This window comes from Branchiostoma floridae, chromosome 3, assembly GCF_000003815.2.
Source record: "Branchiostoma floridae strain S238N-H82 chromosome 3, Bfl_VNyyK, whole genome shotgun sequence".
Lineage (NCBI taxonomy): Eukaryota > Metazoa > Chordata > Leptocardii > Amphioxiformes > Branchiostomatidae > Branchiostoma > Branchiostoma floridae.
In genome coordinates, this window is record NC_049981.1 from 12,582,540 (window position 1) to 12,610,374 (window position 27,835).

The window sequence follows — 27,835 nt, forward strand, 5'->3', positions numbered from 1 at the left end:
AATACTTTTTAGTCCAATACGTTCCGCCCCGACTAGAAACAAAAACATCCTGTATATTATATTAAAATTAAATAAGTTTTTCGTTTCTAGTCGCCCCGGCTAGTAACGGTACTGACTTGCAAATCGCAGCAAAAAAATATAACACAGTTAACTAAGACAATATCAAAATTTGTGGATTTTTTTGCAATTTGTCCATTCATTACTCAGTCGCCGTGTGTATCATGTTGTATTCAAAATGTAATACTTATAATATATAAATAATGTGGTAAATGTTTAAAAAGATAAATTATCTTGACCACAATTAACGTATAAATAAGCCAAACAAATAGTGGACATTTTCGAAATGCTGGCAATGATTCATCAGAGGAGTTTGGGCCATGAAATAACACATATTTTACAATTTTCAGCAACTAGACGATTCGGTGTCCAAGGAACACTTACTACAATAATCATTATAGATAATGAATCATCCATTCAGTCATTCATTTCTTTTTGTTCTGTTAGCTCATCCCAGAGAAAACACAGTCCATGGAGCCTCAACTCTCTGACCCCAGCAGCACATATGAGTTACAGTCTTTACAGTCCAGGCCAATCAGCACACCTGAACCACAGTCAACTAGCATGCCCGAAATATTTACCGGACCAATCAGCAGACCCGAAATATTGGCTGGGCCAATCAGCACACCTGAACCAAAGTCTGGGCCAATCAGTAGGCTTGAACCACAGCCTGGATCATTCAGCAGACCCAAGCCACAGTCTGGGCCAATCAGCAGGCTTGAACCACAGCCTGGACCAATCAGCAGACCCGAGCCACAGTCTGGGCCAATCAGCAGACTTGAACCACAGCCTGGACCAATCAGCAGACCTGAACCCCAACCTGGACCAATCATCCAACTCAGGCCAGAGAGTGGATCACAAAGCACACTTGAACCACAGCCTGTACAACTTACTGGACCAATCAGTACACCCGAAACACAGTCTGGACTAATCAGCAGAATCAATTGCAAGCCTCATGCTGGACAAAGCAGCACACCCGAAGTACACTCTCAACAAATCAGCAGTCTTGTAATACAGACCGGCCCAGTCATAAATAGACTTAAACCACAGACTAGACCAATGAGCACATCTAAACCACAAATTGGACCAAGCAACAAAATTGAACCACAAAATGGACCATTCTGCAAATCTGAACCACTGTCTGGACCAATCAGCAGCCTTCAACAACAGCCTGAACCAATCAAAACACCCAAACCAAAGTTAGGACCAATCAGCACACTTCAGCCACAGACTGGCCCAATCAGCACACCTGAACCACAACCCATGGACACTAACTCAGACTGCATTGTGTTTCCAGTGGGACCTAAAATCTCTGTTCTTGCCATGTAAGTGCCTAATTTTACTGGGTTCTTCTTTCTTATCATTTAAACATCATACATGTACTGTAATAATATACAGATATACATTGTACAAGCACAAGTATATTAATAATCTGAACAAAGGAGAACAATATTTACTACGCATTCTTGCATCAACTTTTCAAAAAATTAAATTGTTAACAAAATACAGAATTATACAGGAATACTTTCATCACCATGACATCAGATCGAAAATTCTATGCCCTTATATTATCAGCTACCGACTCAAAAAAGAGGTTGCAGGTTTTTGCTAGGATCAGTCAGGATACCAGGTGAGGAGTCAGGTTACCAGAAACATAACATTTTTTCTTAGGCCCTATGAGTATGAAGAAAGGCAGTGTGTACATGTAATACTACTGGATGAATTACAAATTGTAGTTTGCTGACTATAGTCTGACATTGCTGACCTGCTCTCTCCACAGTAAGATGGACAGTGCCACCCTGCGAGCGGACATCAAGCCTTTCCAGTGCCAGCACTGTGACTTCACAACAACACTGAAGAAGGACCTAGACGCACACATGGTACAGCACGTCTTTGATAAAGCCTTCAAGTGTGGGATCTGTGGCCACTTGGCGGCGTTTCGAAGTGCCCTGAGAAAGCACATGTTCGTACACGCGAGAGAGAAACCCTACAAGTGTAAACGCTGCGACTATTCAGCAGTCAGTAGGAGGGATCTGGAACTGCACACAGATCATCAACACACTGGGGAGAAGCAGTACAAGTGTAACGTATGCGAGTATTCAACTGCTCGGAAACACAACTTAAACCAACACATGAACCAACACGTTAGTGACAAACCCTTCATGTGTGGGGAGTGTGGGTTCAGGACAAACTACAAGTGCTCGCTGGAAAAGCACATGAACGTTCACGTCTGCAATCTGGAGAAGCCCCATAAGTGTAAACAGTGCAGCTATGGTGGTTTCAGTAAGAAGAACTTAGAGAGACATACACGAAACCGTCATGCAAAGAATGTGAAAAATAAATGTGAGAGTAGATGATATAAATGGTCCCAGCTCATGTAAGGGCGCAGTCACATAGGTCGTGTGGTCGTTGTACAATTTTGATGCCATGGGATTTTCAAGTGGCCTGTGACAGGACCAAGCATCAACAAGGATCCAAAACAGCCTTTTGTGTACCAAGACAGTTGAACTTTGCAGGAGACATACATTTTTGTCTTCCAAAATGCCCGAAGTTAGTGATCGTACCATGATTGCATGATCTATGTGTTCATGCCCTAAGAGTAAGACAGGCACCAGCTAAAAGGACATGTAAAACAACCTTAGCAATTATATGGTAGAAGAGAACATAGTGGCATGATTAGCTGCATGCCAATGTTAATGACACCCACCGGCCCCCGCTCTTCGTAGCCCTGTGGCAATATCTTAGCTAATGAAATAGTCTTTTGAAACTGTTTGATCATGTTAAGTGTTGTTTAAAATGTGTCTCGTATGAACTGTCAAACCAAAATCTAACATACATTGTACCTCATTTGTGATATTAGCGAATCCATTACAACAACTTCATTACAGAATTAAAACTCAAACACGAAACCTAATTTCAACTTCATTCCCCATGGTGCTTTATCCCTCTCCCTCCCTCCTGCCCTCTCTTTCTCTCTCTTTCTCTCTCTCTCCATCTATCTATCTCTCTCGCAATAGAGTGCCATCTGAATTTGGGGGCAGGTTTTCGTCCCATCTTTGTCTGGGTCAGTTGGCAAAGTAGCAAAGGACCTTATCTTCGGTGACCTTTGTGTCAAGCAACCTGGGGGCGTTTGTCAAAGAACGGGAACATCTCAATTTTTTCTTTGTCCGAGAATATTACCGCATAGTCGCAAGGGTCCGGGTTATTTTTATAGACAGAGAAAAATTTGACGGACTTCCGACATTTCAACACAGAGACTGATCTAGCACAATTAATCACTCAGACCATCCAAGGACTATTCACCGACCATAGTCGGATTGCAGTTGGCACAAGTTAAAATTAAGAACATGAAGCAATGGATGTTAACTGATCACCAGTTTGATCACCAGTTTTTGTACTCTCCGCACTATCTCCGCATTGAACACTGTATCAAAGAAACGAAACAACAAAAGACCGCATTTTGCCTACTAGTATACAAGGACGTTATATCACGTCCTTGTAGTATACAAACGACTCTGGCATGTAAGTTAATAGAGAAATTAAAGGGCTCGATCAATTATGTTATATATTTAGCAGAAATGGAGTCTTATGAGGATGAGAGAGTATTCTTAGACCAATCGATCTCAGACGATTTGTCTAAAACCGAAGAACGGAAGAGTTACTTGATACTATCTTCACATAGAAGAACCAGTCAATCCACATATAGGCATGAGGAGGACACGCCCACAAACACAAAGATTACATCACATGAAAGACAACGGATTTACATCAATTTAACATAATTATAGTGCGTTGACAGGTACTAGTGTTTAACTATAAAGTTTATTGCAAATTCATGCCCGTGGACTAATTGCAGATAACATGGGAGACTCAGACAAAGTAAAAACAATTTTCCCACTTCCACTCCCGCATTCCTTTCACAATCCCTCTCCCGACCTGAGACTAAGAAGAATCTCCAGACTCAAGTCCTACCGTGATCTCCAGAAACGCAGTAAGTAACCGCACAAAAGTCAAACATTGGCAGTCGTCATTTTACATATCTGCTTTCAATACATTGTGTATTTTGTCAGTACTATATATGCATCTTTCGTTGTAGTTAAAATCAGGCCTACTTTAGTTCTTAGTTCCTCCAACTTGGCTCTAACCGTCACTTTTCTACAAAAAAAAATAGGACAAGCATTTGGAGTGAAGTATGTCATATCTAAAGGACATAGAATTTTGATAAACAAAAGTTAGTAGAGCGTTATCTATATGCATGATGTCTCGCCTGAATAAAACTGCGTTCACTAATATCAACAAACATACTAGACAGAATTGTCTGAATGATGGAATTGTTTGCAATGGACGGTTCAGTTGTTAAGGGTCATTTTCTGGACAAAGAATGATGACAGAAGGCGACCCCGCGAGCTCTTTGAGTGTGCAGCAGTGTCTGTTACAGTTTTGACACAATGGTCAGCTTGTACAGATAGACATGTCCAGGCATTACTTTGCTTACAGGTGGAACAAAACCCCATGAAAAATCGTTACAGAAAAACACTCTATTGCCTTTGATGTCAGAATAAAAGCTATATATTGGGTGAAGGGTTTCAAGACGTTGTTATTCTTGGCAAAAAGGTATGAAACACCTGAGCTCACAATGCAGTGCGCCCATTTCCCTATCCCCATGGCCTGTAGTCCTGACATGGGTACATCCTCATCTGATGAACATCTGTTTTATTTTCCGCAGGAGGGAAGTCGAAGCAGTATGGAGAAATCGCTGGACCAGATTAACCAGGTGAGTTCTCGCGAGAAAGAGTGGAACTTAATGACTCAAGATCGGCTAAGGAGCTAAAATAGTGGGACAGAGATGGTCGGACGTCCAGAAACAACAGATTACTCGATAATCCATTTCGGATATAATTTGTTTGAAACAGTAAGAGAGAAAGGAAGAAAACACGTCTGTAGGGAACACTGTCTATTCCAATGAAAACAGATCAGAGCTTTTGATGTGAAAGGTGTGGACACATATAGTTGGGCCCGGCCTCACGTGAGGCCTTCCGGCCAACAACAATCCAGACACTAAGTACACGTTTGTGATTGATAACCGTTGAACTATTGTTAGGAATATCCCGAAACGATAGTAATATTGGCGTTTAGGGTGTCTGTAATGACAGTGTGGTATAACAATTAACACAAAACGTTTCCGTCAGAACGATGTTTTGTGTCTAAACCGCATACGGCATAAAAAGCGCACTTGATTCTCAATCCAGTGTCCGTCTATCAGACGTTCGTATGTGTAGAGACATTTCGTTTAGGAGTCATTTCTTGCCTCGATACATGAAAATCAACAATTTCGCTATCAAGGAACACGCCTGACGACTGTTGTCTGTTCATCCACGGGGACCCTCCAATTGCAAGGTTCAGACCTACAAGGCTCTAGTGTTCTAATGAGACCCATCTGTCTGTCGAGAGAGAAAAGGACAGAAAAGACTGGCGTGATTGTCGTGATCATAAACCGTTGTTACACGAAAAGCGAATTATGCAGGAAATGGCTATTGACAGGACGACCCTGTCAAGTAGTGTACATTTTTCCACTATTGACAGGATGATTTTATCAATAGTGAGAATTTTTCACTATTGACAGCATCATCATGTAAATAACCTCAGGTTTTTATGTATCACTTGTCAATTCATCATTCCCATTCTCGTTACAGAAGTTCCAGACGGATGATGACTACAAAGAGGTGGAAGATCTGGCCGACAGGTTAGAGTCACTGAAAAGTGAGTATTCATATTCTGACTTTCCGTATGGCTGTTGGTCACATACAGGCTAGTTACATTATCCATATGGCCACGATTTCTATTGGGACGAATTTCACGCGGAAGATATCGATGGTGATTTTTATTGCTGAATATCATTTTTTCTCTTTCCACATTTTCAGAGAAGTTTATGGAGTTTGATGAAGACAACAGCGGAGATATCGGTATGTAGTTGAAGTAGTGTTACGCGAAAGAAGTTTGAAGTGCTCCCTGTAATTAGAATCCATGTTGATCTGTATAATGGATATAACATACGTTCAGTCTGAAATCAGACGTGATCGAAATCCCGACGTACTACAGTGTCTAGCTATCCGAGACAGATTTGGTGTAACGTAACTTGCTTTTTTGGATATACTTAGACATATGGATGTCGGGAAAAAAAACAAAGTTGAATCACATGCACTATAGACCAACCATCAAAACCGAATTTTGTTACAGATATAATGGAGTTGAAGCGAATGATGGAGAAGTTAGGTCAGGCCAAGACTCACCTGGAGTTGAAGAAGATGATAGCGGAAGTGGACACCACCAATGGGGGCGTCATCACGTACGGGGACTTTCTTAGAATGATGCTGGGCAAAAAATCCTCTGTCCTTAAGCTGTAAGTACAGTCCGAATGTCTTCGATACGTGTTTGAAACCATTCTTTATACTCGTACAACACGACTGGTAATTAGTTCGCTCCACGTATTGACAAATGAGGACATCTATTCAGTTAAGGAGATAAGAGTGTAAGGCTATGCCTATGGCATCCTTCAGTTTTATGTGTATTTTATGTGAATAAGATAAGACAAAGCCTGCCATAGTCACGAGGTTAATCAACTTTGCTAGATACTCGGAAGAAGAGTTACCTTTGAATATACACCTTCACGATCAGATCTATTCCTAAACACGAGTTCCTGGCATTGCTTTTCTTTTTTATATTCTGTAATCATATTATGTCTATATTTCTGTTGTGTGTTGTTGTGGTTTGTGTAACGTCTTCATTTGTATGTCTTACAGGATCTTGATATTTGAGGAGAAGAAGCAGGGGAAGGAGAGGCCTAAGGGAACACTGCCAAAACCTGACCTCAGCAGCCTACCCTAGATCAACATCAGAATGCCCGTCCCGTCCCTGGCCGTTTTTATCAGTATATGTTGGAAGAATGGAGTTATGGTTTTAGATTTCTAGTGGGATATTTTGGACATACAAAGTTCTATCAATGAAATAACGATTCTTAGTTGTAAGGATAATACAAGCTGAGTAGAAGCATATTTTCCTTGTCTTCTGGTAACACAGAAGGAATTTTCTGTCGATCGTCTTAAACCTTGGGGTTAACTTTAACTATCCGAATGAAGTGCAGAATGTGTGTAGACTAAATCGAGTCCATGTTTCCATCTGTGGACTAATTGTATGTTGGGGAATAGAGATTTTTTTGTGTACTTCAATGGCACAAATTGTACTTTACGGTCGCATACACTTCGGTATAATCATAAATGTTTTCTATCGTGTTTAATACTGGTACTTCGTTTAGAATATATGGAAAGTATAATAGAACTGGAGGTAGATTAAGACACGTGGCTTGGTGTTCTTAATTTCAAAATCTGTGTCAGATGGCTGGGCAGTTACACTGGTGTTAGTTCGTTTCAGTTGACAGAATCGTCGACGTCTAAATGACAATTGGAACTGTTTGCAGTGGATGATTTAGTTGTTAATGGCCATTTTCAAAGAATATGAATGGACAAAGAATAGTCACAGAAGACGAACCCGCGAGCTCTTGGAGTAAACATCAGAGTCTGGTACCGTACGCCCCCACACATGCGTTTTGACACAGTCGCCAGATCAGATAAACATACTTTTGTTGGCATTAATTTGCCTGCTGACCCAGAGAATCGTACTAAGAAACCCCGTGAAAATCGCTACAGATGGCACTGTATAAGCCTATGTCAGAATAAAAGCTAAAGCTTGGGTGGAGGGTTTAAAGACATTGTTATTCTTGGTAACGATGGTGTGAAACACCCGAGCCCCCAACGCAGTGCGGTGCTGCAAACACACCACTGACTGTCGGTGTTGCTGTCTCAAATTCAGCAGCCTTTGCTTCAGCTTGTTTGACAGGAAGACTTACACAGCTCGGAAAACTGCATTTTTGAACTGCTAAATGTGAATCAGATTCAGACGGTAGTTGAGACTGACTACTCCCTTGTAAAATCGTGTTTTTCTGTAATAGCCAGCTGCAGTTTTGTTCAAAATCACTATAATAATTGTATAATAATACATTCTTTAAAAGTACACACACACAAACGCTTTCGAAAATATAACTTTCCAGCGAAGGTAATAAGAAAGGAGGCATAAGAATGTGATCATGCCGCTCAAGTCCAGATCGCACCTTGCGGTTCTGCAGTTTGCAATCGTGGTTGGGACGATTTTCTGCAATGGTATCATAAACTGCTAGACGGCGCTTTTGAACCGTAAAAAATCATACATATACTCCTTGATGTACCTGTCTTGCCAAATACATGCAGCATGCTGTATGTGCTGGAACAAAGACAGCCACAACTATACAGTTACATCTAGACGACAAGCTGCACTTCTATTCTTTTCAACACAACCCAACAGGTTTAAATCTAGGGTTAGAATGATCAGGCACAACTCAGCAGTAATCCTAATAGCCAAGAAAATACACAAGAAAGACAAAGTCAGTGACTGACCAACTTTAATCTATTCGTATTTCTGTTAGTGATACGTTGATGAAACGAATTCCCAAATAAATCATTTAAAATGAAAGTGCAACAAACACAGTTGGTCCATTTTTATCCAAAGGACAATCCCTGGAACAATCCCAATCCCTAATGGCGCGGTCACAAAAGTCGTGCGATCGTCGTACGATTTTGATGCCATAGGATTTTTAAGTAGGCCGTGACAGAACCAACCACCCACATGGATCCAAAACAACAATTTGCGTACCAAGACAGTGGAACTTTGCAGGAGACGTACATTTTTGTCCTCCAAATGCCCAAAGTTAGGGATCGTACGACGATCGCACGACCTATGTGACCACGCCCTAACTGCGTCTAAAAAGACATGTAAAATGTAAAGCAACCTTAGCAACGTTTGAAGACAACAGAGGTGGTGTAATTAGCTACATGCCAATTTTAATGACACCCCCCCCCCCCCCATCTCCATAGCCCTGTGGCAGTATCTACCTGGTAATAAATGATTGATAGAGCCTTTTGAAACTATTTGTGTAATCATTCTAAGACCATGTCTTGTCTAAAATGTCTCATATGAACCAGCAAACCTATGTAACATACATCTTACTGTGAATGTATTTCAACAATTTCATTAAAGAATTAAAACCCAAACAGGAAACCTAATAGCAACTTCATTCCCTATGGTGTTTTATGTAAAGGCCTCTCCAAACCCCCCCCCCCCCCCCCCTATCCCTCAATCTCTCTCTCCCCATCTCTCTCAATGTCTCTTTCACCCCCCCCCCCCTCTCTGGTGGTCTGTGGTCTGTGGAAGGTACACCACACTTCTGGTCCGTCCATCGCCCCTGTAACATACCACATTGATATTGTTACTAAACTATTGCGCATATAGTTCGGTCCTATCCTTTTGCCTGCATTCCAATATGAAAGGCAATAGTGTGACATCTGAATTTTCTGGGCACGTTTCGCCCCATCTTTGTCTGGGTCAGTTGACCAAGTAGCAAACAGGTGGGCTTTGTGTCAAAATGCCTGGGGCCGTATATCAAAGAACAGGAACATCTCCAATTTTTCTTTGTCCGAGAAAATTACCGCCTAGGGCCGGGTTATTTGGGGGACAAAGAAAACTAAATTTGATGGACACCCACACCTCCGGCATTTTGACACAGAGACTGAGAAATATCACCACTCATCACTCGGCCAATCCTAGGACCATTCACCGACCACAGTCGGAAGCAGCCGGCACAAGTTTGCATTAAGAACATGAAGCCATGGAAATCGATCACCAGTTTTTATACTCTCGACGAGCTCTTCAAAGTTTTTTTGTAAAGTGCAACGATATGTGTATCAAAGAAACAAAACAGCAAAGGAACGCATTTTGCTTATACAAATAAAATAAAACTATACTCGAAATAAAGTAACGGAATGTATCAATTGAAATTAATTAGAAGGATTGGTCAGCAACAGAATTTAACGCACCAATACATAATACAGAAACATGCCGAAGAGTATGCAAAAAAAAACGTGTGTCATTGAATTAATATTAGTTGACACCATGGTATATGTAGATGATAACAGTATTTTGAAACAATTCACCGTGTTGAGTCCAACCATTTTAAATGTGTCCCGTATGAGCCGCTAAGATGAAATATACGTCGTCTGTGGTTGTGATTTCCACATCAGTACAGAATTGAAATTGAACTCGTACACAAAACCTCATTCCATCTTTATTTCCTGTGGACCACTGGTGTTTTCATATTAAAAAAAAACTCTCTCTGTCGCTCTGCCTGCGCCTGCATGTGTGTGTGTATGCATGTATGTGTGTGCATGTGTGTATGTTTATGTGTGTATGCGCTCGTGTCTCTGTGTCTGGCAGGCGAGAAAGGGTTTCATCGGTAAGTTTCAAAAGACGCGGAGTTTTTGGTCCAAGATTTCATGACACTACCACCGGTACTGCACACGGCATATTTTAGACATTTTAGCCATCTCTCCTCATGATATGAATTCATCTATTCACAAACTGTACGGAAACTAGTTGGGAGAATTCCTTTGAGTGCTTGACGGTCATTTTATTTCTTGTTCTACCGGGAACAATCAAGATTTCAACTTTGATTTGTGTAAACAATGACATTATATAATGTCCTTGGTTGAAACAATGAGCTTTTATCAGTGATAAAAGCTCCTTGGTTGAAATAAGTAAATTAGATATAAACGGCCCCTGTTAATTAGTTGTGTGTCTGTCACACTAGAAAAGGTTACATCGGAAAGTTTTAAAAGACAGAGTTTTGACTCCATGGTTTCATCGGTCTTTCATGACACGGTCAGCTGCACACGGCACCTTTCAGACAATTTTTGCTATCTCGCCTCATATGCATGTTGAGTGCACCTTATCTATTCAGAAACAAACTTGAAAGAGTTGTGAGAATTCCCTTGGCGGTCATTCTTGTGATTTGCAGGGAACAATGGACATTTCAACTTTGATTTGCCGAAATAAGTAGATTAGATATACAGGCCCCTGTTGATTAGTTGTGTGTCTGTCACACGAGAAAAGATTTCATCAAAAAGTTTCAAAACACGCGTACGGAGTTTTGGCTCCACGGTCTCATGACGCTGGTACGTCACAAATTTTGCCATCTCGCGTGATGATGAGTTCACCTATCTATTCACCAACAAACTTCACGGAAACTACGATCGTATTTGAGAGAATTCTCTTGACGGTCATTTACTTCTTGCTACCAGTCGGGAACAACCGAGATTTCGACTTTGATTTGTTGTATAAAATTTGTTGATTAGTCAACTCAGTTCTCGCTCAAGAAAACAATCGGACAGTAGTTGTCTACGAAACCAAATTGACAGTCACTGATTTTTTGGTCAATTTATCAAGACAAACAGCGCCATGGAAACAATTGTGTGATGTTTTGTCCTAGGGCTGTGAAGAACAGGTGTTTGTCTTTAAAATCAGTATGCAGCTAATTGCAGCTCCTCTGTTGTCTTTAAACGGTCGTTATAGAGAACTTATAGGGCTTGATCAATAATGCTATATATTTGGCAGAAATGTATTCTTGTGAGAGTGAGAGAGTATTCTTAGACAAATTGATCTCAGATAATTTGTCTAAAACCGAAGAACGGAAGAGTTACTAAGTACTTGATACTATCTTCACATAGTAGAACCGGTCAAACCACATACAGGAGGACACGCCTACAAACAGAAAGATTGAGAGTATATCACATGAGAGACAACGGATTTACATAAATTTAACATAATTATAGGGCGTGGGCAGGTACTGGTATTTAACCCCATTCCCCCTTGCACTCCCGCATTCCTTCGACAATCCCTCTCCCGACCTGACAAGAAGAAGGATCTACAGACTCAAGTCCTACCGTGAACTCCAGAAACGCAGTAAGTAACCACAAAGTCAGGCATTGGCGGTCGTTTTACATATCTGTGTTCATACATGTGTATTTTTTGTTAGTACTATCAAGGAGGTTGAAAAGAGGGTACTATATATGCATTTTTAGTTGTAGCCAAAATTCGGCCTACTTTAGTTCTAGCTCGCCCTATTAAGGCTCTAACCATCTCTTTTCTGCCAAAAATGGGACCAACATTTGGAGTGAAGAAATTATGTCATATCTAAAAGACATTGCAACGGCATTGAATTTTGTTAAACGAAAGTTTGTGGAGCATTATCTATATACATTATGTCTCGCCTGAATGCGTTCACTAGTATCAACAAACATACTAACGTTATAGTTAACTTGTGAAGTTGTATATGTACGGAGTAGAATGAGTATCCTCTGGATAGAATGATGAGGAAACTGTTGGACTGTTGTTTGTACAATCATGCAGAATTTACTGGGGAACATTTCAACTGAGAACCTTATCATAGCTGAAATCTGTACATCAAGAACCGGTCTTTCTACTTTCTTGGGCGTCTTCGTTCTCATGTTTTCTTTAGGTAACCAAAATGGCTTTTTAAGCTTTCTTCTTCCTGTCTACTCGCCGATCAGACCAAATCGTTCATCCTCACATAAGTTTATGTCTGTATGTCTTCAAAGTACAACGTAATAGTAACCATTATTGTTTTGTTTATTTTGAGCAGACACCATGAAGGTTTTTACTTGCACGCTGCTCGTTGTGGTACTTCTGGCGGTGGCTAAACAAAGCTCTGCCGCGGAGTACAAGGGTTGCTACGTGAAGAACTACGGAGAGCCCTACTTCCCGTACAGCTTGGTAGACAGGAAGATGAGCAACGACATGTGTATCCAGCACTGTCGGGCCCAGGGCAAGCCGTATGCAGGTACGTTCTCCGTCTGGGTGGATTGTGATGAACTTTAATCTGTGATTTGATAGGTGTTGGAAAGACAAAGCTTGTGGTCTATTTTGGGCCTCCTGGTGCATGACCTTATTACTGCAGCAGAACATCACTTTTTTATCATCTTTTGTCCTAAACATGCTTCGGCCTTATCGTTCGTGTTATCTAATGTTACATGTTGTATTTTTTCCTTAATAGGAACCAAGAGTGTTCGTTGCGGCTGCGGTACTGAGGAGCACGTGGTAGAAATGACGAAAGCTGAGGAAAGCGACTGTACCAACGACTGTAAGGCAGGAGGGGGGATCTGTGGAGGCTACGCCAGGCTGTCAGTGTACAGCACCGCCCAAGGTAACCAAAAACATATTTCCAACTGAAACGTTACAATATGAGGTGTAGTCTACACATGTTGCGTGGATATTGTCAATTTGGTACAATTTTATACGTAACAGTTTATATTTTTCTCATTTGCCACTCAATAAAACTGTTTTGGTCGCAAGGCCATGTTCATTTTAACATACCCATGACATATCGACACATTTTGTCATATCATATAGCGCTACTATAAATTCCACAATGCAGCAGCAAAATGAGGAAATAATTACATGTGTGCCGTACTTTGCAAACACAAAATATCGAAAAATGGCTAGCAATTTTGTAGAATGCCATATTCAAAGAAAACGAAGTTTAAGAATAAAGATGGAGAATCTATTAATAATATTCAGTATACCATAGTCTGTGTTTTCGGCCATTTTGTCAACCTTCCTGGCCAGTTAGTTCTCATAATGAAGTCAACTATTTTTTTTTGCCAAACGTTTTTTTTTATTCTCAGACTCGCACCAGTGATATTTTGGGGATGTCATTCATATAATCACATCAACGTTACATGGCCTAGTGCAAATGATACAATCGTTGTTCCAGAGTTTGTCAAATCAACTTAATCGTCTTCCTCTTCCCCCAGAAAAGCGGATGTTAAACTTGAGGGAGGTTCTTGGCGACTTGACCGACACCTTGGAGACACTGGAAAACGCCTACAAACGGGAGATGGGCGAGACGGAAGACTTTGAGGAGGACATGAGTGAGCTGGAAGACATGGAGGCCGCTGGTATGGCTGAAGACGAGGAGTAACACTACTAGCAATAAATTTAGTATATAGCACGCCTTACAAGTTGTCTGAGTAGGGATATTACAAAAGTGAGCAGAAACAAATTTTCCTTGACTATTGGTACCACGGAAGGGATTTTCAGTTGTCTTAAAACCCTCGGGCAAACTTTAACTATCCGAATGGAGTGCAGAATGTGTGTAGATTAAATCGAGTCCTTGGTTTCATCGGTGAACTAGTTTTATGTTGGGGAATGAAGAGTGTTACAGGTAGAGTAAAGCATGTTTGCATGATTTCATCATCAATTTTTAACTTTGTCTAAATTGATATTTACCACGGTGTGGATCAACGTTACATGTATTTCAATGGCACAAATTGTACTTTACGGTCGCATACGCTTATACGGTATAATCATAATTGTTTTCAATCGCGTTTAATACTGGTACTTGGTTTAACATGTATGGAAAGTATAATAAAATTGGAGGTCGATTAAGACGATGGCTTTATGTTTTTAATTTCAAAATCTGTGTCAGATGGCTGTGTCATGTCGTTTCAGTTGACAAAATTGTCTAAATGATAAATGGCACTGTTTCTGGTGGGTGATTTAGTTGTTAATTAAGGGTCATTTTCTGGACAAAGAATAATTACAGAAGATGACCCCACTCTTTGAGTGAGCAGCAGTGTTTGGCACCGTACCGCCAGGCATTTTGGAACAATGGCCAGTACAGATAAAACATATTTTTGTTGGCATTACTTTGTCTGCTGACCCAGAACAGGTGGAACGAACCCCGTGAGTAATCGCTACAGGTGACACTGTGTTGTCTTTGATGTCAGAATAAAAGATAAACCTTGGGTGAAGGGTTTAAAGACATTGTTATTATTGGTGATGAGGGTATGAAACACCTTAGCCCACAAACACATCACTGATCGCCGGTGTTGCTGTCTTAAATTGAGCAGCATTCTCCAAGTATTATTATAATGATAGAATGTAATTCCCTTGTGATCTGTGTCTTTGGTACATAGTCCCCTTAGCTATCGTTTTTGTTCGTTAGACTTGTGTAGCTCGGAAAACTGTATCTATGAACTGTTAAATGTGCATCAGTAGTTGAGACCGACCAAGTGACACATCCCTCGTAAAATTACATTTGTCTGCAATAGCCAGCCGCAGTTTTGTTCAAAATCGCTATACAGTAATTCATTCACACAAACAAGTACACACACACAAACGCAATCGAAAACATAGTTGCAAGGGAAGGTAATAAGAGAGGAAGAATGTGATCATGCTGCTCAAGTCCTGATCGCGCCTTGTGGTTCTGCAGTTTGCAATCGTGGTTGGGACGATTTTTCTGCAATGATATTACAAACTGCTAGGCGGTGCTTTTGAACTGTCAAAAATCATACATGTCCTCCTTGATGTACCCGTCTTGCCAAATACATGTAGCATGCTGTTAAGTAATGGAACAAAGGCAGCCACAATATAACAAACTATGCAGTTACAGCTAGACGACAAACTGCACTTGTATTCTTATGAACACAACCCGACAGGGTTAAATTTAGGGCTAAACTATTGGGCACAACTCAGCATTAAGTAAGCATTAAGATGGTTGAAATAATCAGGCACCTACCATTCTAATAGCCATGAAAATACACAAGAAAGACAAAATCAGTGACTATACCAACTTTAATCTATTTGTATTACTATCAGTGATAAGTTGATGAAACAAATTCCCAAATAAGTCATTTAAAATGAAAGTGTAACAAACACAGTTGGTCCATTTTTTATCGAAAGGACAATCCCAAAGAATACACAATGTCATTATAAAAGTCTGTTCTAAGTATACCACAAAGATTTACATACTAGACACAAGCCTCTTGTGCTAGACTTTCTTGTTGAAAATGAATGTAGTCTTCAATGATTTGGGTTGCTGAACATATCTTCACTTTACTGCTCTACTTTGAGGATCGTACAATTAAAATTGTAAAGCTGTTACCATGTAGTAGTGGTATCTAAACCTAGTTACATGTATTTGGTTCTACAACATTAGAACAGTTGAGATTTTCCCACCAGTGCCACCACATGTACAAATATTTAGGTTGATAAAATATCAGAGTTCTTGTCGCACCAGTTGATAGTCCATTTAGGTGCCAGAAAGACTACTGAAAAGTTGGCGAGACAGTCTTCTTAACTTGTGCAAAAGGAACTCTGATATGCACAAAACTTGCGTTACTGTTGTTGACTGAACAGTAGTGTACATGTTGCTTTGCCATTCCATGTACAAGTGTTTAGGAAACCACTCTGCTTCCCTGGCCTGGACAGTAGTGTATAGTCTATGACTGTGTGTTTAAGGTTTCCACAGTTTGAGCAGTCCGTCCTCGCTGTATGTGCCAATCAGGTTCTGGTGGGGGTGGTGACAGATGCCAATCACATCCTTCTCATGGACCTGTACAAATATAAAAAAGTGGAAAATTATGGCATATTTCATATTTTCAATGAATCCATTATCACATTAGTGGAAAGCTAGTCGTCCACTAGACAAAACAAGGAATTGAAGACTTCCAAGAAATTCTCCTTGGATGAGCAGGCAAACAGGCAATTGCCGGAGGGTTCGGCAACATGTTTAACTGGCCTGCACATGAGTTTTTATGGTGAAGGAGGGGTGTGCAATTCCTTCCCAACCCCCTTGTTTACTGGCGCACTAAGTCTCACAGGGACAAGAACTGCCACGTGTAAGACGGACCCAGTAGATGCATGTTTGTTATTGGAGTTTCCGTCTCCAAGGAGGACTTCCTACCAAGGATGTAAGGGGTTCCTCCTACCCCTGACTCATGTAAGCGGGTGTGTCATGCCAGAACATGCCCCTAAGACCTGCCACTGCCATACAGCATGTTACTAAACTGCTGTGGACTGACCGTGAGCGTGAACTCCAGTTTCCCCGTGGTTGTGCTGAAGCAGTACAGCACCATGTCCTCGCCGACCGTGTAGATCCACTCTCCCCGCGGCGACACCGTACAGCACACAAAGTCTCCGCCTTCCCTCTTACCGGACGTGAAGCTACGCACAATCTGGGGTAGAAAATAAGCATGGTAAGTATTTTCTTGAAGGCCAATTGTTTTCTTTTAAATTCGTCCATTCCATAAATCTTTACCCAAGTTAACTGCATGCAATAAATCATGAAAATCCATCAACACATTTTTGAGTTCTACTCACCTCAAGTTTGCAACAAAACAGTCCCCTGCAGTTTCAAAACAACTGCTAGGGGCCCAAACAAAAGTCAATAATTTGGCAAGAAGACATATTTTCCCATCCTCTTTTGAAAGTCTCCAACAAAACAGGTGACTGCATTTCAAACACAGTAGCTAGGGGTCCCAACAATATTCGTCAGTTTAACACAAAAACATGATCACCTGTCCCTGCATGTTCATGATGGAGACTGTGTTGGAGCGGTTACACACGACGAAGTGCTCCTGGTTCTTAGGTAAGGTGTGGACACTGTTCACTGTGATGTCTGCGCCTGCAGTGCCCCCTAGTGACTTGAAGGTGCCAATGCACTCTGTTGTCTTGATGTTCCACAGCTGCAATGTCAAGCAAAAAGGAACAAAAACATGTCATTGATCTCAAAACTCAGCAAATCTCAGGATTAACAAAACATATCTTTGACTTACCAAACCTGGTCTAATGCAGTCATGGATGGCTGAGAGTACAGTAATTCCTGGAGTCACTACTCAACCAATGAAATTTCATACAAATAATCACAATCATTTTATAACTCTGAGGCTAGCTAGGAAAAAATGCTCTATACACTAAAATCGAATGTCATGAACTCCTATCCTCCCAAACACTAAAATTACAGAACACAATATCAAATGGATTTACAGAAACGTTTAAGTCTTTATGTCAAGGTCATACAAGAATAGAGTTTACATCTAGTGAATCAAAACCTTTAATAAAATAACTCAACTTTACAATAAACATACCTTGTCAATCAGTACCATGCACAATGGTGTTCCTTTTCTACTAGTGTTACTTTCAAAGAATGAGTTCCTTCAGTACAGATTCTAAGCTAAACAGCATCTACAATGTACCTTAGGCCTAGGAAAAACATTGTGTTTCCTGATTCGGTCCAGAGTAGGGTTGGTAGGTAGGGATTATATAAAAATTCTAACTGAAAGCTATGTGACTCCACTGCCCACCCCCAAAAAAGTATGGGGTCGGCAGGTTTTACTAGGGTAGGTATGGAAACAGGAAACACAACTTTTTTCCTAGGCCTTAGCTATATTTGATAACTTATTGGTTAGTTTGTTTACCTTAACTGTGCCGTCTGACGATGCGCTGATCAGGTTATGTCCGTCGGGGGTGAACACGGCCTCATTTACAAATGACGTGTGACCTCTGAACTCCTTTAGAGTCTTCCCAGACTTCAACCCGTGGATTCTGTATGAAAACAATCATTAACACTGCTATTAAGTAACAGGATTATTATACATTGTATCACTCTTGTCCCTTGGGATTGGAAACTGAAACTTGTATCACATTTTGTACATGTATTTAAGTTTGCAGGAATTTAATTTAGCGGTAGTGGGAAAACGGAGTTTTTGCAGTGGTTTTCAGTTTGTGGTACTGCCATATACTGTAGTCACATACTGTAATGGAATAATGGTTGAGGTGGTTTTGAGCTCAAGGTGAAGTGGCCACCGCGAAACCACAAACATAAAAACACCGCCAACATGTCTGCATTTACAGTACATGTACTCTGCACACGTAAGACGAGTCCTTGAGCACTATGTTCCTTGCCCTTCTGCTAACCTGGACACACAGAGACATTTTGGTCCTTCACCACAATCATTTCTCCATGTCAAACAGAACAGTACTTTACAACAGTGAAAAGGTTGACATAATTTTGTCATGTAGTTCTATCCAGCCTCCCTCCCCTACCTGATAGTCTGGTCGAATGAAGCGCTGAGTAGCTGACTGCTGTCCTTGGAGAAGCTGACACAGGTCACACCTTTGCTGTGGGCGCGCTCGTACCTGCGCAGACACTGGCCAGTCTGGATCTTCCACACCTGCACACGGAAAAAAAACCTTTAAACTCTTGGACTACTGTAAAAGCAGAAATGTTTGCGAATCGAAAGGAAACATTGTTTTTGCTCCGTTTCTTCCTCTTCTTTTCCTTCCAAATAAATAAATTCAACGGCCTGAACCAAACAGCTGTCACCATGACTACTATTAAAAGAGCAAATACCCTGTAGTGTTCATTTACATAATGTAGCAAGTGGCAGGGCAGAGCTAGAGGGGCTGGTCATCATATATATTAATGTGTTAATTTATAAAATACAAGACAGCATTTTTTTAGGCAAGACCATGTGAAGGGAAGCATTCAATGTAACCTCTAGCATCTGTACAGTCGTAAGATTGATTGAGTTCTTGCACCTTCTTGACAGTACACATACAAGTAGCATCTACACTTATGCACGAACAAAGGAAAGCTTCTCAACCTGCAGCCTGCTAAAGTGGTCATTTTGCACTAAATTGTTATTGGTTATAGGGTCATGCAGCATGATTCTTTACACATGTCTTTTTCTTTTTTATAACCTGAAACCTTTACAGCTATTATCCACATGGCTCATTTTTACTTAAAGGTGCTCAGAAAACCCTTTTCTACCTTGATTTTTCCATCCTGACCTCCCGAAGCCAACATCTCACTGTCACGGCTGAAACACAGGCACAGCACAGCATCATCCATCATCATGAAGTTATCCTGCAGAAAGGAGAGTACAAGGGCTGTGATTGGCACTTCATTCCTCATGAATGAGTTAGTAAGGTCCAACAGCCAATACAAAAGCAGGATAGATCTGTACATGGTACTGTGGAATGTAGGTTAGGACAAAAGTTGTGATTGGTGCAAACAAAAACACATTATCAATATGTATGAGAGGTTTATTAACAAATAGGAAAGTACGATAGGTTCTGGCCTACACTTGGTACTTGGGAAAGAATAGAACAAAGGTTGTGATTAGTACTTCATTCTCCATCAGCCAATTAACAAACAAGATTCTGACCTGTGCTTTGTGGTAGGGAAGGGATATAACAAAGGCTGTGATTGGCGCTTATAGGCTTACAAAGCATGTATGATGGCTCATCAGTAATAGGAAAGCAGGATAAGTTCTGCCCTGCACTTGGTACTTGGCAAAGCATGGGACAAAGGTTGTGATTGGAGTTTCACATCTCATGATCATGCGTATCAAACTCATCAGCCAATAGGAAAGCAGGATGGATTCTGACCTGAGCCTGGTACTTGAGATCTTTCCTGATCTTGCCAGTTGTGAAGTTCCAGACCTCGATGAACCCGTCCACACTGCCTGTGATGAGGTACTGTCCGTCTGGGGAGAACCTGGCACACTCTACATGGGACTTCTGGCCAAACTGGAGAGAAAACAAAAGAGTGAGCATTACATACACAATGTACGACATACAACATGGAGTATTCCTTATCACCCGAGATACTGTCTGTCTGGGGAGAACCTGGCACACTCCACATGGGACTTCTGGCCAAACTGGAGAGAAAACAGTACTGTTAGCATTACATACGAAATACAACACGAAGTATTACATATCACTTGAGGTACCATCCCGACCGCGGGTAGGATAGCCTGACGTAGGACTCATCGGAAGCTGATCCGATCCATGGGAGGGCTGGAACAGAGGGCGATGCGGAATACTGCGAGTTTTCTATATATGGTATACCCACCCGAGAAAACACACTTTTCAATGCAAAATGTGCCAGCAGTTGAGAAAATTTGGTATCCTCGAACAAAACTGTAAGTCTGTAACAAGAGCAATTCTCACGTCCAAATCCAGTATTCCAATTTTCAACAGCAGTGCACTCTGCGTGCACAGAGTGATTTGATTTACTCAATGGAAGTGTGTGTGATACAAGAGGAACTCTATGTGATACAGCAAGTTATAATATGTAAGAATAAAACAATAAGTTTACAAAAAGGAACAAGATAGTCATGTTTTTTCAACTCCAGCCTCTTTTTGTGATGCCTTAATCTCACCTAATCTTATGTTACGATGTTACCTTGATGTTCTTGGTGACTTGTGTGGGATATTTCTCCTCTTCCTCTTCCTTCTGAGCTGCCTTACCTCGGAACACATCGATGGTGGTACCTGGCATGGACAGGAGAGAAAATTCAAACATTGGAACATAACAGACTCTGTCTCCCTACGTAAGGCTTATGAAGAATAGTGATAGCAACAACAGTCATGGCAGCATTTCTATCAAGAGCTCTTCGTGAACATAATGTCTTCCTAACCTAATCCAAGCAATTGTTGGGGTAGAAAGGCACAAGTTGCTATCCTCTTGTTTGTTGACCTACTAATTACCATTGCCTCATTGGTTGAGTTACTAGCTGCCATTCTCCAAATCTCATTACCATGATCCTCTCATTGGTTTAACTACTACTGTACTACTAGTGACCATTTTTTCACTGGTTGAACTTCTAATTGGCATCCTCCCATTGGTTGAACTGCTAATTGTGATGAACAGTCCATTGCTTACCTGGGGGGAGGAGTCCCTGGTGCTGCTGCCATTTCAGGGCCTGGCCAATCAGAGCCAGGAGACGGGACGGCGGGACCACGCTCACCTCGCCCGCTAGCGCCTGAGCGATCGCCGCTCTCCGCCGCTCCTTGGTCTGACCGTCAGGATAAGCCTGGAGAATGACACATCACACTGCATCACAAATGAGTTGCATGCCTAACAAAAATGGCAATCGAAAATAATTTATCCAATGCCTTAAGTCATGTATCATGAAGGTTGTATTTTCAGGTTTGCAGATTATGAGTGTTACATTGAGTGGTCTTGATAAAAGTGTGAAGATAAGGCATGTCTTTATGACCTGAATCTTCTTCCTGGATGTTTAGAAGTGAATACTAGTATCTAAATTACTGCAGTACTGCTTTAAAATTACACATACTTTAAATTACTGCTTTACTGTGGCAATGTACAACCTTTTACTTTTAATTTTGAACTATAGATTTAACATTTGGCTTAAGCATCCTCTTAGTCACAGTCGACGCTGTAGGGCTGATATCAATTAGGATTTTACCATGGTCAATATAGACTGAAGGAGGCCATATATATCAAGCATCCTTGGCTATCCAACAGCCAAACCAAGAAATAGGAAGAGACAATTGAGCAGAATGTTTAGATGAGATCTCTTCCCACCTCTCTGGGATCGAAGTACGAGCGAGCGAGTAGGTTCTCCAGGTGGACGTATCGCTCGGCCTGCTGCTGCTTCATCATGATCATCGGGTCCGTCTGGCGGAGCAGCGAACGGGCCGCGCCCAACTCTCGCAGTTCTATCAGCTCCAGCACGACCTAGGGAAGTTAGTAGCATGATTAGATGGTGTATACATTACAAATATCTGCAGCATGGTTCTGTTTGTCTGCAGAACTCTAGAATAGGGAGCTTCAAATAGAGTCTTATGATATTGGTGTGTGGCTTGTGGCTTGGCCCATCAGAAAGTTGCTTTAATTTTAATAAATTAATGTTCCCTAGCAATTTTTATGGGTACTACATTCCAGGAACTTCCTGTTTTGTCTCTAAGTGTGTTCTGGACCTGTTACTAGTACAGTCACAATGTTAACTAAATATCTTCTGTGAAGTCATTCATACTTGCGGGGACTAAATTTCAGTATAAAAGAGGAAAGGCAGTTTGCATGTGTTTTGCATTCACAGTTGTACTCAGTGGTAGTAAATTGGAAACACATATTCGCAACATCATTGTGGAGTTAAAACAAATCTAAAACTTAAGACCTATTAGTTATCAGACATTCTACATGCCCTCAGAATGTAATAATATATAACCAAACTAAAACCAGTCCCTACCTGTTCATACAGATCTATGAGAGTTTTATCGGGTAGTTTGAGAGACTGGATGGCCTGCAGGACGGTGTCCCAGTGTCCGTTGTTGATGTCTGACACGAAGCTGTCAATGGAGTCCACGGTGTTGAGCGACACCGAGGTCTCCTCTTGTAGTACGGACAGCGTACGGTGTAAACTGTTCTCCTTTAGATACTGCATGATCAGACGGATTATACTGGAAAATACAGATTAAAGTTGTATGTATGTTTAAATTCTCACTAACTGTACGTATAGTCGGTATTTGCCTGGTATCCAGCCGTTTTATAGCTCCCGAGTCTCTTCTGTCCTCTTCGAAAGAGGACAGAAGAGACTCGGGAGCTATAATACGGCTGGATACCAGGCTAAGTCGGTATACCCAATAGGATCCTATGGTGGAACTAGTCAAAAGTTTGAAACACACCAGTTTCACAGGCACATAGGCAGCAGCCGATTTTATTGTAATGAGCAACCTGTTATGTCAAACTTTCATTTTGCACATCTAACTGTAAGAGTTGATAATTTTAAGCTATGGGGATGCCCCTATACATGTAAATAAATTATTTGGTGGCAACATGCATAGGAAATTTAGGAATATACAACTTTTTGAACACTACAAATTTCTAGGTTGCTAACTCTGGTACTTAAAGGCTTGACTATTTCGTGTTCTTTTCTTAGTTGGTATCATGTTGTGCACTGAATGAAAACAGAAACTAATGTAAGCTGCATGCTGTTCACTTGATCATGTGCCCCCCTCCCCCAAGCTTTGTTGCTGAAACCGACAATTTTCCACAGCCAATGGGAGAGAATCATAGCATACAAGACCTAAATAATTTCGATCAACATGTTCAACATATTTTAATCCACGAGTTTCAAGTATTCCAAGTATCTACTATTGGTTAAATATTGCAGAAAAATGGTAAATTCGGAGAACTTACTCGGCAGACTCGATTTCCAGCGCCATCTTGGATGCGTCTTGAAAAACGTAGTCTCGTCAGCAACGAGACTTGAGAGAATTTCAGATTGTTGAGCCACTTAAAAGAAATTAGCCGTGAAAAGCACACAAACTTCTGTCCTATTGATAAATGTTCGTTTTCTACTTCAATATGAGTATGTAAATATTTCAATAATACCTTTTTTAAAGAGTATTTTCACTTTCTGTCTCACGTGATCAAGGTTATGAACGAGACTTCAGGTCGTTGACCTTTGGCCTGTTTACAAACTATCTGCTGTGCCTGTCAGTCATCATTTTCAGTGCAAGAAAAGAATGGAATTTTGGTGTTTCTTCGCCTGACAAGGAAAAATCGCTAAACCTGAGGGGTTGGGAGTGTTCAGGTTAGTCATCAGAAATTGCGTAAGTTGAGGAAAACATCGTAACACTGCAGGTGGCGTGAAAGTTTTAACGGGAAATACAAGGCCTATGACTATCATGTGATGAGTTATTGATATTTTTAAACCGGTATCTTTCTTATGTTTCTTACCCAACGTCATTCATTTTTTAAAATCTCTGTTAACGAATTTGCAGCAGAAACAAATCATCTTTAACTTTAAGATTCTGTTATTTTCAACTTACAGATCATGACAGACTTGATGCAGGCATCCTAATGAATCTTTTAAGATACTTTGAGAAATTTAGTCAAGATTTGGAGGACTCTTAAGACTTGAGGTAAAGTTCGAGATGTTTCCTTCGCTGGTGTTTGGAGAGGGCATCGTCCCACAGATATCGCTGGCATACAACGAGTTGACGGAAATTCCCGCGGACTTTCACAAGCACCAAGATTCACTGGAGATCCTGGACCTGAGCCACAACAAGATTTCGTATCCTTATTATCATAACGTTATTTGTGATGCAGGGTTATCTCATGAGTTATGTATTAGCTTTACTAAGTGCTTAACTGTAGAGTACTGCCAATGCTTTGCTGTTGAGCAGTTGCAGGTTTAAACCCTTGCTAGGTCACACAAAGACTTTCAAAATAGTAGTACATTTCATTTTTTGTATGTATTTGTATGTATGCATAAACTATGACATACACATGAAACCCCTGCTAGGTCACACCAAAGACTTTCAAAATAGTGCATTAATTTCATGGATGTATATATAATGCTTTCCCTGCTTTAAAAAGAACACTCATCAATTATCTTATGAAAAAGAGTACTAAGTATGATAGTTAAACATGTACCACTAAGTTTGAATTTTGATGTACTAGAATTAGTAAGGCTTGCACAACTGTGTAGCCCAAGGGCTACAGAAGAGGAGATGGGCACAGCCCTATACATACCATAAGGTGTGGGGAGGATTTTAGCTTCAGCCTTAAATAAATTCAGAATATTTTTTATCATCATTCATTTTACTTTTATATAAAGGTTCATTTAAGTGCTTGATTACAAGTTGGTATCCCTTAACATTGTTCAAAAACAGGTCTCTGCTGCCTCTGATGGACTTCAAGCGACTGAACACGCTTATCTTGGACAACAACGGCCTGACGTCACACGTCAAGTTTCCCCCCCTCCCCAGCCTCCACACACTCTGGGTCAACCATAACAACATCACCAACCTCTCCGTCTTCATCGAAACTGTTGCAAAATGCTTCCCAAACCTCAGGTATACTAGAGGTATTAGAAACAGACTCAAGCAGCTAGCACGGGTTGTATTTCAATATTTTTTGATATAATGGGCCTCCTAGCAGCTTTCTGCAGTACTGAGCAGAACCTCTGGTTTTCAAATCTTATCAAATGATTTTTAAGCAGCAGAATCTTTTGGGGCCAAGATCAAATGTCTGGATTTGACCCTCTAGCAGCTTTTTTCTTTACTGCAGAGGTCTGATGTATGAGAGAGCTTCAGGCATCTATTAAAGCTTTTACTGCATTCTGCATATAAAAGACCCTGGCACAGGTATTGAGATTTAGAGTAGGAATGACCCAGTGTGCTTGACTGAAAACACAAACTTTGGCAAGGCATGCATTGCACTAATACAGGTAGCTATATACAGTACAAGTGCTACACTTTGCAGCAGTCTGAGGTCGTCTGCTTTGTCTTTCCCTTTTACTGGAATTGATATCCTTAAAAAAGATAGTCATTATTAAGATTAGTTATTTACATAATGTATTAGTTTTGTCTAATAAGTGAAAATCATGATCATGCAGTGATTTTTAAGATTTTTATATGATACCGTATGTTACAATGGCCATATTTTGTTCCTCTGTAGGTTCCTGAGCATGATGAACAATGAGGCAGCCCCAAGTTACTTCAATGGAGGAACAGTCCCACAGTATCTGGACTACAGGTCTGTCTTTTTTGTTACCTTCGTGAAAGAGGTTTTGCTTACAGTACCTTGTTTTTATGTGCATGGGTATTGCGCTTGACCTAGTTGTGGTGTAGGTAAGCGGGTAGATGTTGACAGTTGAGATATGTAAGATGCATGCGATTGCTAGGTCTCCTAGCAGCTTCCCTTGGTACTGCAGTGAAATTTCCTGTTGTCAGGCTACTTGTTCTTGATTTTTGGAGTGATTAGCTTTTGGGGATGGGAATTGGGGCCCTCTATAGCTACCAGCTTATGCTTGTATTGTTTGAAACTCTCTATCTTTGCAACATAGTAGTACTGAGAAATTTAGTATCGCAGCATATTGCAATATGGCTTGTGGGGCCAGTACAATTATTTGGATGAAATCAACTCTTTTAAATCGTATGCATGTCTCTCCCAAACTTGGCCAAAGACAATATGTCATCAGCCGGTTGGCAAAGCTGGAGACTCTTGATGACCGACCAATCAGCAAGGACCAGCGGGAGGAGGCGGAGAGAATCTACGGTCGCAGGCAGAGCGAAGACAACAAGGGCAAGAAAAAGGTAAATGCAATATTACTATTAGGTATTGTATACTATGACTTTTTGTAATTTCTAGGGTGCCTTAAAGCATTCACATGAATTTCATGAAAAGACATGAATCACTATTCTCACAACAAACACAGTCCTTTTGATTCTGTACAAACTGCAAACCGCTGCCAGGGTCAGGTGACAAAGCATGATATTCAAGAGGCAATGTTGAGATGCGATGATGGGGAAGATGGCAAGACACTTTAAAGTGATGCTTAAGAGTAGCTCACAGGTTTTGTGACTTACAGTCAAAATTTTATTGCGGGTAGAAAACTAGAAATGCTAACCAGCAGATCTTCTCCCAATGCAACGGTTGGCTGGTTTGCATAAAAAGGCTGCATTCTCATGTTATTAGATTCCTAGGATTTGTATACAGTATAATAGATATGCTTTCATTAGATTCACCATTTTGTATCATTCATGCAAATGCTTATTAGGCACCCCTGAATTTAGAGATTTTCCAAATTTCTACATATGATTATGATGCATATTTTTGATGCAAGGGTCTAAACAGTGATAATCACTTCAAGTCAGCCGATAGATTTTGTTTTGCATCATAATGTAGTGATTACACTTGATCTGTTGATGAATTTTGAATGTTTCAAACTGTAGCATAAAGAAAAACTGGATATTAAGTAACTGGAACAGAGATAAAATCTCAAGCACCATAGGTTCTTTCATTGCAGGATTGTTTTTCAAGAAATACAATATTGATATGACAGGCAATTTTGATGATACCGGAAGTTTTCTTGACATTCTGTTTGACATTATTTTTGCAGAAGTCATCAAGAAAGAAGTCAGCTCAGCACATGGAAAACAGAAGATAGATATTAAAAGCACTTCCAGCATCATGTTGTGTACATTTTAGATACAAAATACTTGTAATGAGAAAGCTGGGAAGCAATCATGTATTACCATTGGACTGAGCATCACAGTGTATTTTTAGACAATAAATTTATTAATCTACCTCTATAATAACATAATGACTCAAGTTATAATCACATTATTATGAACCAAATTTTCTAGTATGTGAGAGGGGAATCACTAGTAGTAATTTTGCTCAAATGTCTTCATTAAATGGTTATGATAGAAAATCTACAGGTGCATTGAT

At 40.6% G+C, this 27,835-nt stretch overlaps 5 protein-coding genes across 6 annotated transcripts in view; 4 read left to right on the forward strand and 1 right to left on the reverse strand.

Moving 5' to 3' along the window:
* Window positions 1–2,946, forward strand: part of LOC118412241 (B-cell lymphoma 6 protein-like) — a 9,640-nt gene extending 6,694 nt beyond the window's left edge. The window contains exons 2-3 of the mRNA XM_035814964.1: window positions 505–1,382; window positions 1,838–2,946. Of these exons, the coding sequence (XP_035670857.1) occupies window positions 505–1,382; window positions 1,838–2,414 (1,455 nt within the window). The 3' untranslated portion in view covers window positions 2,415–2,946. The remainder of the gene's footprint in view (window positions 1–504; window positions 1,383–1,837) is intronic.
* LOC118412244 (allograft inflammatory factor 1-like) overlaps window positions 1–7,409 on the forward strand; it is a 9,676-nt gene extending 2,267 nt beyond the window's left edge. Inside the window, exons 1-6 of one of the 2 annotated variants that reach the window (XM_035814969.1) lie at window positions 3,963–4,048; window positions 4,784–4,831; window positions 5,751–5,817; window positions 5,979–6,020; window positions 6,295–6,457; window positions 6,858–7,409. In XM_035814969.1, the coding sequence (XP_035670862.1) occupies window positions 4,802–4,831; window positions 5,751–5,817; window positions 5,979–6,020; window positions 6,295–6,457; window positions 6,858–6,942 (387 nt within the window). In that variant the 5' untranslated portion in view covers window positions 3,963–4,048; window positions 4,784–4,801 and the 3' untranslated portion in view covers window positions 6,943–7,409. Of the gene's footprint in view, window positions 1–3,962; window positions 4,049–4,783; window positions 4,832–5,750; window positions 5,818–5,978; window positions 6,021–6,294; window positions 6,458–6,857 lie in introns of those variants that run through there. The other variant, XM_035814970.1, reaches the window with a different exon arrangement.
* Window positions 7,410–11,780: 4,371 nt separating this feature from the next.
* LOC118412243 (WSC domain-containing protein 2-like) lies at window positions 11,781–14,447 on the forward strand. The gene is made up of 4 exons (XM_035814968.1): window positions 11,781–11,940; window positions 12,641–12,838; window positions 13,052–13,201; window positions 13,812–14,447. The coding sequence occupies exons 2-4, from the start codon at window positions 12,646–12,648 to the stop codon at window positions 13,976–13,978; spliced, it is 510 nt and encodes a 169-aa protein (XP_035670861.1). The 5' UTR covers window positions 11,781–11,940; window positions 12,641–12,645; the 3' UTR covers window positions 13,979–14,447.
* A 1,168-nt stretch (window positions 14,448–15,615) lies between these two features.
* On the reverse strand, window positions 15,616–23,920 carry LOC118412242 (WD40 repeat-containing protein SMU1). Its single transcript, XM_035814967.1, has 12 exons — window positions 23,792–23,920; window positions 22,842–23,052; window positions 22,178–22,330; window positions 21,512–21,662; window positions 21,032–21,120; window positions 20,233–20,373; window positions 19,613–19,708; window positions 18,886–19,013; window positions 18,258–18,384; window positions 17,358–17,525; window positions 16,863–17,015; window positions 15,616–16,393 (listed from the first exon to the last, which is right to left on the reverse strand). Exons 1-12 carry the CDS (start codon window positions 23,815–23,817, stop codon window positions 16,295–16,297), a joined length of 1,542 nt encoding a protein of 513 aa, XP_035670860.1. The 5' UTR covers window positions 23,818–23,920; the 3' UTR covers window positions 15,616–16,294.
* Window positions 23,921–24,040: 120 nt separating this feature from the next.
* LOC118412268 (leucine-rich melanocyte differentiation-associated protein-like) lies at window positions 24,041–27,820 on the forward strand. The gene is made up of 6 exons (XM_035815001.1): window positions 24,041–24,188; window positions 24,429–24,671; window positions 25,273–25,455; window positions 26,060–26,137; window positions 26,568–26,697; window positions 27,504–27,820. The coding sequence occupies exons 2-6, from the start codon at window positions 24,532–24,534 to the stop codon at window positions 27,549–27,551; spliced, it is 579 nt and encodes a 192-aa protein (XP_035670894.1). The 5' UTR covers window positions 24,041–24,188; window positions 24,429–24,531; the 3' UTR covers window positions 27,552–27,820.
* The last annotated feature ends 15 nt before the right edge of the window (window positions 27,821–27,835 follow it).

Coding starts and splice junctions, on each gene's coding strand:
- LOC118412268 (XM_035815001.1), top strand. CDS start 24,532: ATGTTTCCTTCGCTGGTGTTTGGAGAGGGCATCGTCCCACAGATATCG. Junction 25,456..26,059: donor AAATGCTTCCCAAACCTCAG/GTATACTAGAGG, acceptor GTTCCTCTGTAG/GTTCCTGAGCATGATGAACA. Junction 26,698..27,503: donor ACAACAAGGGCAAGAAAAAG/GTAAATGCAATA, acceptor TTATTTTTGCAG/AAGTCATCAAGAAAGAAGTC.
- LOC118412243 (XM_035814968.1), top strand. CDS start 12,646: ATGAAGGTTTTTACTTGCACGCTGCTCGTTGTGGTACTTCTGGCGGTG. Junction 12,839..13,051: donor CCAGGGCAAGCCGTATGCAG/GTACGTTCTCCG, acceptor TTTCCTTAATAG/GAACCAAGAGTGTTCGTTGC. Junction 13,202..13,811: donor AGTGTACAGCACCGCCCAAG/GTAACCAAAAAC, acceptor CTCTTCCCCCAG/AAAAGCGGATGTTAAACTTG.
- LOC118412242 (XM_035814967.1), bottom strand. CDS start 23,817: ATGGCGCTGGAAATCGAGTCTGCCGA. Junction 18,385..18,885: donor TCATTCGACCAGACTATCAG/GTAGGGGAGGGA, acceptor GTTTTCATACAG/AATCCACGGGTTGAAGTCTG. Junction 17,526..18,257: donor CGTCAGACGGCACAGTTAAG/GTAAACAAACTA, acceptor TTGACATTGCAG/CTGTGGAACATCAAGACAAC.